Genomic DNA, 13913 nt, shown 5'->3' with positions numbered 1-13913 from the left:
AGCCTGGTGGGCAGTTTGCACGCAACCCGATAAGCTGGTCGCCAAGTGCGCGCACGCACACACGCACGCGCGCACGCACAAAAGTGCCTGCAGATGTGACCATCAGGCCTGTCAAAAGCGACGGCCGCGTAGCAGACAATGACTATAATTTTCCTTACTCCGAATCTCAGGCTTACAAATGAAGGTTGCGAAGTTCAATATTGAAGTAAGTTTTGTTTTAAAACCGATGGTGCTCTTTTATCGAACAAGGAAGACAGACAAAAGACAACCTGAATGTTGGAAGCAAAGAAAACTGATGCCTGGCGGCGCCACAGGCGGCCAGGTGAGTTTCGATTTGTTATGGCGCTTCGCGTCTATGAGCTTTGCGTACCGCCGTGATTTTGTTTTTGACGCGCCTCGATTTACAAGCGCCGAACAGCAGAGGAACTCCTCAAGTGCCACTTCAAGTGCTAGTCAACCTTTGAAGGAGCCTGTTAATGCTGGTCAGATGGCCGCCATGGTCGATGAAAAACTATGATGACACGATGGTCAGTGATCGTACAAGGTAGTTCGCAGTATAAAGAGCACTTGTGTCTTTGCACGCTCGCCCGGTGAAACCTTCCCGGCTGTGCCACAAACTACTTAACGGAAATCGTTTATTAGGGACGGGAGACAAGGTACAAGGCAGTGAAGAAAAATTGCTGAGATGGCCTATAGCATTGTTAGGCGAGGATATAGGTAGCGAAAGTGCGGAGACTGCTGTATCAGAAGAGTGCATTCACTAGATGCGCCTTTATTGACAATTGTACCTTGAGCCGTCGTGGCGGTGTGCCACGCCCTGGCGATTCAGTCTCGGCACAGTGTTTTTTTTTTATTCAATGAGTGGGTGGGGGTTTCAGTGCCGCCATAGATGCTGCCACCGAATATGTTGAGTAGTGGTTAAGCGCAGGCTCTGTTAAGGCATGTTTATACTCCGGCGTAACGCGCGCGTGCACGCTGCACGGCAACGTCACATCGGCCAAACCGAGACCCTCTATACTTCAACTGCACTTGACCGCCAACGCGTTCAGCGGCTTCGACGCACTCTGACTGCACTGGCAGAGACTTGGAGCATGTCTCTATTTCGCACCGAGTTGGCCAGCTGCCAACGGCCCGGCCAGACTGCTTCGGCTCCGCGGCGAGGTGCGCGTTGTGACGTAATTCAATAGCTTCGGCAGTTGGGCGGAGCTGTTCTTTTCGAGCTCAGCTAATTTAATCCATTCACAGTACATATCTGAAGGTACATGCAAGTGGGTGAGAGAGTCCGATCCAGTGGACCCGTTGGATCTAGCGGAAGCCGTTGAAGCGTCGTGCGCCGGCTTTAGTTTCAAGCCGCCGACTTTAAACGCGGCCGCCCTAGAGCACCCATCCGTTTTTTTGTGGCAAAAAATAACTTGGCCCTTGCAACCGTGGGAGACCTCGACACCGCCTGCTGCACCGTGCAACCGCGCAGTTCCAAGAAATCGCAATCCGTTGGCCCCAAAGCCCTGGCCAGCCTCCGATGGGCGCAAGACGCCGGCCTTTGTCCTGGCCCCTCGCGACTCCCCGCACTGGGGTTATGATATTTGGTTTGCAACGGCTGCTCACTGAGGAAGGGGGAAACGACCCGCCTGCGCCTAACCTAACCGTGCTCCCTCAAAAGCATCACACGCTGTGTGGGGCTGAGGTCGCTGAGATGCAGGCAGGAGTTTTTGCGAGAACTACGTCGTCGGTTTCGGGAGCGGGATCCATCGTAACGCTGGCAAGACGCCGATGCAAACGTAAACGAAGCGACAGTAGCGACCCCCGATAGATGCCTTCAACGTGCGGCAGCGCTAGCTTTCATTTCGGCAGCTGCTAGACCGCACCGCTAGCCGCCAGAAATCACGGAGTCTCCGTTTACGTCACCTTTCACGTCACTCCGTCCTGTGACGTCATAAGAGTTCTCGAGTTTGAATCGGAGCGGCGGGAAGAACTTTTTCAACATCGAATCCAAGTTTCTTTGAAATAAATGCATCTTTCGCTCCCGGACAAGCGGCAACAAAGCTATAAAATGCCGAACTATCAGATTTTTCTAACAAAAAAAATTGATAGAGTTCTCTTCACTGTCCCTTTAAGGCGCATGTTCCAGGTGTTACATCAGTCGGATATGCTGTTAACGTCGGACTGAAGTTGGGCGGAGTAAGAGATAGAAGAAATCGCTCTGTAATTTACGCAGTCATCGGCGAACAATCTAATAGAAGAGTTAATATGGTCAGGCAAGTCATTGATGTAGAAAAAGAAAAGTAATGGTCCCAGCACAGAACCCTTGGGTATGCTGGAGTAAACTGGAGAAGGAGAAGAATCAGAGTTATTGGCATATACGAACTGTTCTGTTGAGAAAATTTTCGATCCGTGATAAAAGGCTGGGATCAATGTTAAGCCTGCTAAGCTTCAAACAAAGTAATTGATGGTTAACAAGATCAAACGTTGTGGAGCAATCTATATATATGCAGTCGATGTAGGATCCAGTGTCTATGGCAGCAAGAACGTCATCAGTGAAAGATGTGAGCTGTGTCTCATACGAAAAGATTTGCGAAACTCATGCTGATGTGGCGTAAAGAATGAGTTATTTCAAGAAAATTAACCAGGTTGGAATAGATTATAATGCCACACTGCTGACATTCTGCCGGCGTCACCTGGTGGCCGAACCTGTCTCCCAGCGCGTGGCCGAACGTCTTTTTTTGTCTCGAATGAGCGCGGTGGTTCGGCAAGCCTCGCCCCAGTAAACGGCTGTGTTTTCCACTTCTTGCTACGTTTGTCGGTGACATTTGGTGGAGGTGCTGGGTGAGCGGCGTCTGTTGTACCTTGGAAGTCGATGCAAAACTGTCGCGGAAGGAAGAGATGAGGTTTTCCACGCGTTTCTGACTGGCCGAGAGGTGCGGGTTTATGTCAGTCGGAATGGCTGTAGCCGTCGTCTCGTCGAGGTCGGACGTGGTCGACAAAGAGCACTGCCTGGTACACTCTCCAAGCTCGTCAAAATAAGCGATGACCGCTGTCTTGGTAAAATGCTGTGGTTCACGGGTTAAGTTGGTGATTAAGATGTCGGTGCGACCGTTGGCAAGTTCTACTAGGCCTAGAGCGACACAAACTTGCTGAGCGAGTAGCAGTGACACGTTCGCTTCAGCGATGCCAAGAGTGCCGGTGCTGTCATTACAGTCGACTGTGACGAACTTTCTGGCTCTCGGAGGGATCGTTATGCGATCGTCATATACACGCAAAATTACTCTGCTGGGCTCGGTGTTGGTGTCAACGGCTCGTTGTGCCGAAAAAGATACCATGGGCTCTCTAAGGTCGATCACCGCACCATACTCTTGAAGGAAATCTATGCCCAGGATGAGACATTTCGTACAGTCACGTAATACGGCAAAAGAACCAGTAAAAGAGACTGCGGGTCCGGATGCGACAGGTGCAGACGCCGATTGGTGTCACTGCATTCCGCTGGTCTCTCTCTCAAGCCAGAAAAATGTCACTTTGCGTTTCATGAGCTGAAGTTTCTTGGTCACATTGTCAGCGCTCGAGGTGTTAGTCCAGACCCCGAAAAGACGGCCGCTGTAGCTGCCTTCCCCAAGACAACAGACAAACGGAGCCTGCATCGTTTCTTGGGCCTCTGTGCATACTATCGCCGGTTTGTTCACAAATTTCTCCAAGCTAGCAGAGCCTCTGACCCGCCTTCTGGGGCGAGGACCAGGATAGAGCCTTCACGGAACTCAAATCCCGTCTCCAATGTGCGCCTATGCTTGGTCACTTCGACGAAGAGGCCGACACAGAACTGCACACTGATGCCAGTAACATTGGTCTCTGTGCGGTCCTTGCTCAGCGGCAGGATGCTCTAGAACGCGTGATCGCTTTCGCCAGTCGCACTTTATCCTGTTACGAAGTCAATTATTCCACCACGAAAAAGGAATGTCTGGCTGTGCTGTGGGCAGTTACAAAATTTTGACCGTACTTGTATGGCCGCCCGTTTCGGGTCGTGAGCGACCATCATTCACTGTGTTGGCTGGAGAACCTGAAAGATCCCTCGGGGGCGGCTTGCTCGATGGAGCATTCGCTTACAAGAATTTGATGTCACCATCGTGCACAAGTCCGGCCAGAAACACAGTGATGCTGACTGTCTCTCCCGTGCTCCTATTCCCTGCCCCGCGGACGAGTCTGATGACAATTCCACTTTTTCGGTGCTGTCACCACACCCACTCTTGCCCGCCAACAGAGGGACGACTCCGAACTGCTGCCTTTCATTGAGTACCTCGAGGTAACCGCTCTATCACCACCTCGACTCTTCAAGTGCGGACTGTCATCGTTTTGCTTGCGCGGTGGTGTCCTCTACAAAAAGAACTACGGCCCAACGGACACTGTCTGTCTGCTTGTAGTGCCTACAACGCTTCATGACGAAGTTCTGCATGCATGCCATGACTACCTTCCCTCGGGTCACCTCAAGTTTTCCCGCACGTTAGCACGCATATGCCACAAGTACTACTGGCCCAGGCTTGCTGCTGTTGTCCACCGCTACATGCGAACCTGTCATGAGTGTCAGCGCCGTAAGACGCCGCCGACTAAACCAGCCAGGCTCCTGCAGCCTATCGATCCCCCACGCCTCCCATTTCAAGAAGTCGGCATGGACTTACTCGGCCCATTTCCGGAGTCTTCCATGGGTAACCGAGATATTGCTGTTGCCACTATCTTAGCCACCGCTACTGTGAGACTAAGGCCCTTCCCCGTGGCACCGCCACCGAAGTTGCACATTTTTTTCATTCACAACATCCTGCTTCGTCACGGAGCCCCAACAGTCGTATTAACTGACAAGGGCACTGCATTTACGTCGGCACTTACGAGCGAGGTACTTCGACTCGGTGGCACCAGCCATCGCAAGACTAAAGCTTACCATCCGCAAACAAACGGACTGACTGAGCGGCCGGGAAAACCGCTGTTAAATTATAAATCGCATCATTCCAAAACAGTTAAAACAGGAATTGTGGTCTCATCTCTTTTGTCCTCATTATCAAAATCTTGTATCCATATGGCAACCAACAGCTTCAACGAACAAATTAAAAGGTTGAAGGAAGCTGGATACTTGGATGGTGTTATGTTATTGGGCTGTAACAAGGTAGCCAAAAAGCTTAGGAATCCATCTTTGGTCCCTAGTCCGGGAAAAGAGAAGGAAAGGAAAATGTTTGCCATCCTCCCATACGTACACCATATGTCACATAATCTTAAAAATGTGGCAAAAAGGTATGGCGTAGGGGTGGTTTTTTCAGCACCCAAGAAACTTAAAAGGGTTTGTGCTGTTTTGGAAAGAAAGGCTGAGCAACGAAAAGAATCTGAAACAACTTGTGGGGTTAAGCACGAAACAATGTATGTGCCATGCGCAGAAGAGGCTGTGTACAAAATCCCAATGTCATGCGGACAAATATATATCGGGCAGACGGGGCTTTGCATCAATACACGTTTGAAAGAGCATGCAAATAATCTTGAAGCTAACAAATCTAATCATCTAGTTGACCATGTTCGAGACTGCCAATTTTGTTTTCCTTCATTGCCTTACTGTGATATCCTTTACAAACACCCGTCTGGATTAACGCGTGAGATTATAGAAGCATATCACATGAAGAAGAAAACAAAGTTATGTGTCAGTAAGCCATCTATTTCATTATATGACAGTGAGGTTGCATTCCTCGATGCCACGTAGAAACTTGGGTTTTGTCTATGTAATAGCTGATAAGTTGGCCACTTTTTCTATAAGATGTACTGCTTCCCTTAAATAAATTTCAGTTGTGAGTCAGCGCTTGTCCTGTATTTTCTTCCACTCTGTCCGCGTCGTTGTGCTGTTTTCCACCAATATGTACCACCAACTCGCCCGTTTGGCTATTGTGCTTAACAAGACAATTGCCGATATGCTTTCTATGTATGTCGACGATGACCATGCGTACTGGGACCGGATACTGCTTTACATCACGTTCACGTACAACAGTGTGCTTCGCGAAACGATGCGATTCACTCGATTCCATTTGGTGCACGGTTGTGAAGCCTTGACCATGCTGGACGCCATGTTTCCGGATCCTACTCCCTCCTCTGTCGTGGACGCTTAACAATTTGTTCGTGACGCCGAAGCCGCTTGCCAAGTTGCTCGACAACGAATCCGGTGCCAACAATAATGCGACGCCGAGCGCTACAACCTCCGCCGCAGGGAGGTGATTTACACACCAAGTGACCAAGTCTGGGTATGGAGTCCGATCCGTTTGCGAGGCCGCTCTCAGAAGCTTCTTCGCCGTTACTTTGGTCCATACCAGGTGTTACGCCGCCTCAGCGTGGTGACCTACGAGGTGCTCCCTCAAGGAGCTGTCCGGTCATCTCGACAACAGACGTCCGAAGTAGTCCACGTGGCGCGAATAAAGCCATATTACTCCCGTTAGCCCCTTTCCGTGAAGACACTCGCGCTGCTACCTTCCACCTTTCGTATTTTCCCCCTTGCGTGCAGCATCGAGTCGATGACTCTTGGAAGGGAGGGGGGCAATGCCACACTGCTGACATTCTGCCGGCGCCACCTGGTAGCCGAACCTGTCTCCCAGCGCGTGTCCGAACGTCTTTTGTCTCGAACGAGAGCGGCGGTTCGGCAAGCCTCGCCCCAGTATACGGCTGCGTTTCCCGCTTCTTGCTACGTTTTTCGGTGACAATATGTTCGAGTATTTTGCATGGAACGCTACTTAAGGAAATTGGTCTATATTTAGTCGGTGAAAGGGCATCACCAGACTTGAACAATGGTACCACCTAGCCCACCTTCGAATTGTTTGGTAACACTGAAGAATTAAAGATTGAGTAAACAGGTTAGAGAGGATTATGGATGAGTATACAACCATACTCTTCAAAAACTTCGAATTAATACCATCTATGCCCGAGGACTAAGACAGCTTTAAGTTCTCAAGTTTGCACACCGACTGAGTCAATGAGTACAGTGTCCATTGGAAGAAAATTCATGTCATCAATAACAGGCAAGGAAACAGACTGCAGTCGCAAAAGGATGCTTGAAAATACTTCATTAGGTGCAACGCAACTTTTTTCCCTGAGAATAACAATGCCATTTTCATTGGATAAAGTTATGTTGTATTTCGAGCCACTAATAATGTTCCAGAATTTTTAAGTCTGTAATCAGCAAAGAAGGCAGGGTCTCTTGAAAAAAATTCTTGTTTAGCGCTCTTCATTGCTATTTTGTATTGAGAGTTAGCTATTTGATAGACAATCCAGTCATCGTGCCTACTGCTAAATTTTGCCTTGCGAAACAATCTTTTCTTTTTATTTAGTAGCCATTTTAGGTAATGTTGAACCACGGGGATCGCTGCCTGCCCGATATGACACGTCAGGGCATGTAATTATCTGTTAACGAAATCTTTTTTTAACAAAGACCAGTTTTCATCGAGTTACGTGCAAAAAAAAATTTGGTAGGTATTCATCCTAAAATGTTCCGAGTTCTCTATTTATCGAAGCAAAGTTTGCTTTCTTGTAATTTCTTATAACTTTGGTGCTTGGGCAGAGTGACTCACGGTTCCTGCAAATGAGAATGGAATAATACTGTGGTCACTGAGACCCGGTATAAAAGTGAGTGAATGAACAGCATAGCGGAAAGTAGTCAGAATCAAGTCTAGGATATTGGAACTAGTCGGCGTGGTTCGTGTTGGTTGCGTTATGATTTGGGAGAAGTTGCAATCAGCGCACACGTTTAGAAACGCTGCGGTTTTCAGATGACTGGTCTGAGGCAAACGGAATGAGGGCGGACCAACTTATATTAGAGTAGTTGAAATCACCCAGCAGGAATATAGGTGAATTTGGGAATCTGACGGCGATATTAATTAATACATCATGAAGACCGCTGCAAACTGAGGAAGGGGCAGCAGGGGGGCAGTAACATGCGCAGAAAACCACGTCACGGTGGTTAATGCGCATACATACGCACACCATTTTTAAGGAGGAGGAAGGTTGTCATGATTTCGGAAGGGATGCCTTGAATGCACTGTGGCAAATGCAAGTCCAGCTTCCTTGGACAATATTTCAGGAATTTTTGGAAGCGTTCGCTTACACACCCGGTATTTCAGTAATTTACCACTGGTTCCTCTTATATTTTAGTATTTCTGAAAAGTAACGACGAAACAGGACTTATTTTGTGCAATTATTAGTGGCCGACAGCAATTTGCAGTTTTCATGGCATGCACTAGTGTTATGTTTAACCAGGAATTTGATTTTTCTTACCAGGTTGAAGCCATAAAGTTGGGCATGCTACTATTCAATTTTTACACGCCATCTGCTTAGACCAAGGTTAAGAACATTGCAGTTGCTTGCTGCAGACCATATGGCTCGCTTTAGGGGGCCAGCCTAAAGGTTTCTGCTCGTGGCTGCGCCCTGTGTGCGCAGAATTGGGAAACCAGCGGGCAGGTGGGTGTTCTTTCTGAGCACAGCTTGACTGCCTCTCTCTTTGGCTGGCTTCGTCGAAACGCAAGAGCTCGCGAGAAGACTTCCCTTCATTGCAATTTCCGGGCACCTAAAATAGTCTGCTGTTTGTTATGGAGTTGTGATGATTTCGGAAGGAGTGCCTAGAATGCACTGTGGCAAATGCAAGTCCAGCTTCCTTGGACATCACTTTTAATTGTGAGGCAATTTTATTGTAAGATACTGTTTGAGCATATGGATGGAATGGTGTAACCTTCCGGTGCATAGCAAAATCTTGTTCTTGACCCTTGATAGGGCAACGTGATACATGTCCCGCTAACGTCAAGTGCCTGAAAACGAAAAACGGTGTGCCTGCGTAGCATATGTTACATGCCGATTGCTACCGAACCACCAAACAAACCATTCGGTGTGCTTTTATCTTCTGTCTTGTATGTTTTTACAAGCGCAGGTGAGCAGTTGTACGAGGCCCAGCTTTTTGTAAAAAAAAAAAGATTTCGCGACATTATCGAGCTTTTGAGACTTTTCCATCAGTAAACTGCATCATACTTCATCAAGCAATTAAAACTAAAGCAAGTTGGCTTACACATGCGAAAGACTGATGTACCAAGGGGGCGGGGGTGTTGTGTAATGTGCTCTGCCGTCGCCAACCTAATTTTGTCTTCACTGAATCAATACATCTAAAGAAGGCTTTGGCGATTTCCGACGATTTTGGAGAAAATTCTTTTGAAACTTGGGCACTTTGTTAATCTAATAGACAACTTCGGAGTGGTTTTGTTAGGAATCACTACGATGCGCCTATTCTGCTTGGAGCACGCCAGATCATAATTTGCAAAAAATATCCTCGCACGTGTTTCCTTGGTCAGAAATAATGACACAGTATGCACCTCTTAGGAGCGGTCAGGTAACGAGCTGTGGAATTTTCACATTCTTACATAATTCAGTCGGCGCTGGTGCAGCAGTAAAATATCCTAATAAAAACACTGCCTGCAGTTGCAGGACCAGCGTCAGCTGGCTGAGGGCCTGGACTCCATCGTCGATGGCAGCCAGCACGAGGCCAATGTCCCGGCCACTCAATTGTTGCCTATGAATACCAAGCATGACCTCATCCAGTGTGAGAATCGGGAGTATCGGGACCTCCAGGGAGACCAGCAGCATCACATTACACAGGGTAATCAGGAAACCAGCGGGCAGGTGGGTGTTCTTGCCGAGCGCAACTTGACTACCTCCTCTTTGCCCGGCTTTATTAAAAAGCCAGAGCTCACGAGATTTCCCTTGTTACAAGCCGCAATTTACGAGCACCTAAAATAGTGTGCTGTTATGTGGTTGTCATGATTTCAGAAGGAGTGCCTTGAATGTACTGTGGCAAATAATGCAGGTCCAGCTTCCTTGGACATCACTTTTAATTGTGAGGCAATTTTATTGTAAGATACTGTTTGAGCATATTAACCGAATTGTCTAACCTTCCGATGCATAGCAAAATCTTGTTCTTGACCCTTGATAGGGCAACGTGATACATGTCCCGCTTACGTGAAGTGCCTGCAAATGAAAAACGGTGTGCCTGCGTAGCATATGTTATTGCATGCCGATAGCTACTGAACCACCAAATAAACCATTCGGTGTGCTTTTATCTTCTGTCTTGTATGTTTTTACAAGCACTGGTGTGCAGTTGTACGAGGCCCAGCTTTTTGGAAAAAAAAAGATTTCTCGACATTGTCAAGCTTTTGAGACTTTTTCATCTGTAAACTGCACCATAATACTTCATCAAACAATTAAAACTAAAGCAAGTTGGCTTACACATGCGAAAGACTGATGTACCAAGAGGCGTGGGTGTTGTGTAACGTGCTCCGCTATCGCCAACCTAATTTCGTCTTCGCTGAATCAATACATCTAAAGAAGGCTTTGGCAATGTCCGACGATTTTGGAGAAAATTCTTTTGAAACTTGGGCACTTTGTTAATCCAATAGACAACTTCGGAGTGGTTTTGTTAGGAATTACTACGATGCGCCTATTCTGCTTGGAGCACGCCAGATCATAATTTGCAAAAAATATCCTCGCACTTGTTTCCTTGGTCAGAAATAATGACTCAGTGTACACCTCTTAGGAGCGGTCAGGTAACGAGCTGTGGAATTTTCACATTCTTACATAATTCAGTCGGCGCGCTGGTGCAGCAGTAAAATATCCTAATAAAAACACTGCCTGCAGTTGCAGGACCAGCGTCAGCCGGCTGAGGGCCTGGACTCCATCGTCGATGGCAGCCAGCACGAGGCCAACGTCCCGGCCACTCAATTGTTGCCTATGAATACCGAGCATGACCTCATCCAGTGTGAGAATCGGGAGTGTCGGGACCTCCAGGGAGACCAGCAGCATCTCATCAAACAGGGGAATCAGGAAACCAGCGGGCAGGTGGGTGTTCTTGCCGAGCGCAACTTGACTGCCTCCTCTTTGCCCGGCTTTATTAAAAAGCCAGAGCTCGCGAGATTTCCCTTCGTTACAAGCCACAATTTACGAGCACCTAAAATAGTATGCTGTTTGTTATGTGGTTGTCATGATTTCAGAAGGAGTGCCTTGAATGTACTGTGACAAATAATGCAGGCCCAGTTTCCTTGGACATCACTTTTGATTGTGGGGCAATTTTATTGTAAGATACTGTTTGAGCATATTAATCGAATTATCTAACCTCCCGATGCATAGCAAAATGTTGTTCTTGACCCTTGATAGGGCAACGTGATACATGTCCCGCTTACGTGAAGTGCCTGCAAATGAAAAACGGTGTGCCTGCGTAGCATATGTTATTGCATGCCGATTGCTACCGAACCACCAAGCAAACCATTCGGTGTGCTTTTATCTTCTGTCTTGTATGTTTTTGCAAGTGCGGGTGTGCAGTTGTTCGAGTGCAAGTTTTTGGAAAAATTTTTTTCACATCGTCGAGCTTTTCAGACTTTTTCATCAGTAAACTGCATCATAATACTTCACGAAGCAATTATCACTTTAAAGCAAGCTGTCTTACACATGCGAAAGACAGATGTACCCGGATGGGGGTTCTGTAATGCACTCCGACATCGCCAACCTAATTTCGTCCTCGCTGAATCAATACATCTACAGAAGGCTTTGGCGATGTCCGACGATTTTGGAGCAATTTCTTTTGAAACTTGGGTACTTTGTTAATCCAATAGACACCTTCGGCGCGGCCTTGTTAGGAATTACTACGATGCACCTATGGAGCACGCCGGAGCATATTTTGCAAAAAATATCCCCACACGTGTTTCCTTGGTCATAAAGAATGACAGTGTACACCTCTTAGTAGAGGCGAGATAAGGAGCACTGGAATTTTCACATTTTTACATAATTCAATCAGCGCGCTGGTAAACATTAAAGTGTCCTAATAAAAAAAACTGCCTGCAGTTCTCGGACCAGCGTCAGCCAGCTGAGGGCCTGGACCCCATCCAGTGTGAGAATCGGGAGTGTCGGGACCTCCATGGAGACCAGCAGCATCACATCAAACAGCAGACTCCTCCTCACGTGGACACGGTGACACGTTTTTGCTCATCTACAGAGGGCCAGTCTGCCAGCACTGCAATAGGCTCCGCCAACCTGGAAACAGGCCCCCGGTGCAGCTCCTCAGTTCTCGCTGTGCCTGAAGGAAAAGAGCCCGGTGGACAGCAGGGGACGACACGCGTGAAAGGGGGTGCCGTCCACATCTGCCCGTACCCTGATTGCGGCAGGCGTCACACCAAGCGCAGGCACTTCGAGGCGCACCTGCGCTCGCACACCGGCGAGAAGCCGTACGAGTGCGGCTGGGCAAACTGCGGCCGGAAGTTCGCCCGCTCCGATGCGCTGACGAGGCACTACCGCAAGCACACTGGGGAAAGACTGTACCTGTGCGAGTGGTGTGGGCGCACCTTCTCCCGCAATGATAACTTGCTGAGGCACCAGAAGACGCACAGGGGCGAGTGAGCGGCCCATACACGTCATTGTTTTTGCCCGCCAAAGTCTGTGGCACGGTCCTTTATTTGTTATGCCTGTATTAGATATTTTATTGTTTTATGTTTATCACGTATTTTTATTGTTTAGGCCCGATTTGCTTAAGCCAAGCCGTATCCTACAATGTGGCTGAATAAAATATATCATCACTAAAGTGTCGTCAGCTGCTCGCATATGCCTGGGAACCAACAGTGAGCACATGCACACTTTGCTTATTTTGCTTATTGGTTGCATAAACTCTGGTATGGTAATGCTGTCAGCATCGCTCCTCATTATATTTCAAAGTATTCAGGTATTGAACATATTATCTGCCTCGAAAGATCTATATATCTTGCTACGTACAGTGCAACCCCTCAGCGGTGGTTCCCAGCCTCTCGCGTATCCGCCCACTTCGTATGCAGCCAACGGGCACCATGCAGCAGGATGCAGAGTTTGTATTAAAAAAATATCTTGCTGCGTTAAGAATGTAAAGAAAACACCGAAATAAGCATTGGCAGTGCAAATGGTTACTGATTGACGCTGTACAACCTTTTATTGTCAGTATGGAATTGACGACTGCATTTATTGGCAGCATAAAACCACGTCCTCACCAGCCGCGTCAAGACATTTTGGCTGCCGGCCGAATGATAAATTTGATTAGAAAACAACGCGTAGTGCGACGGAGGACACGCAGAGGTGGCATGACAAATCTCAGTGCTTGCAAGTCGTGTTCTCTGTAACCGACTACTCAAATTGCAGGCTGTATCCGGCCACGGTGAGTGGAAAGCAGTGATGGCGATGTCGCATAATCGCTGCACGGCTGGGAGTACGCCGTGTCTGGTTATTTCAGAAATGATATGAACTGCAGCAAAGGCGACAATTTTTCATTTGCTACCCGTGTTGTATACTGCTTTTTAAGTACGAGGAATGATTTAGCTCATCAGTGGGCTTCAGATACGTGGCAGATCATACACAACTCTCGACTTCTTATTTTTTTCTCTGCCTTGATGAGGAGTTCCAGTAAGCAGCTGGTCATACCGAACAAAGAGAAGCATAAGAAACTGGTCACTGCTATCAGTTATTGGGGAGTCCTTTGTCGCCACGATCTTCAAAGGCCGTTCTCAGTGCCAGACTTTCTCTGGAAGACGTGTGGTCAAGTCACCTCCCGGCTCTAGGTGTCCAACGTCGGCTTATCCAGCATTATCATTTGCTGGTGAGCACTTTCTGAGGATTGTACTTTGTTTTGAAGTTGTCCTATACTACCGGTTACTTCCCTTTGACACTTGCAGTCATCAGCAAGCCGCTTAGGTCTTTGCCTTTGTGTAGTATTGATAGTATCGATACTGCATCGGTATAAGTACCTGAAAAATTCCACCCATCGCTTATTGTTCATATGCCTCAACCGTTCTTCATACTGCACCTTACTTTTTGCGTCACGCGCTTCGATTGTTGACCACCCCGTATCACCTGAGCTGCTTCAT

The 13913-nt window shown here is 47.8% G+C and overlaps 1 protein-coding gene across 2 annotated transcripts in view; it reads left to right on the top strand.

Annotated features, from left to right (window-relative positions):
* LOC144112566 (uncharacterized) overlaps nt 1-12607 on the top strand; it is a 46702-nt gene extending 34095 nt beyond the window's left edge. Inside the window, exons 9-11 of one of the 2 annotated variants that reach the window (XM_077645375.1) lie at nt 9463-9663; nt 10675-10875; nt 11875-12607. In XM_077645375.1, coding sequence (XP_077501501.1) covers nt 9463-9663; nt 10675-10875; nt 11875-12426 — 954 coding nt within the window. In that variant the 3' untranslated portion in view covers nt 12427-12607. The remainder of the gene's footprint in view (nt 1-9462; nt 9664-10674; nt 10876-11874) is intronic. The other variant, XM_077645378.1, reaches the window with a different exon arrangement.
* Nucleotides 12608-13913: the final 1306 nt, after the last annotated feature.

This window comes from Amblyomma americanum, chromosome 1 (genome assembly GCF_052857255.1).
Source record: "Amblyomma americanum isolate KBUSLIRL-KWMA chromosome 1, ASM5285725v1, whole genome shotgun sequence".
NCBI lineage: Eukaryota > Metazoa > Arthropoda > Arachnida > Ixodida > Ixodidae > Amblyomma > Amblyomma americanum.
Note: the sequence above shows the minus strand (reverse complement) of the source record. Positions and strands in the feature narration are given on the sequence as shown.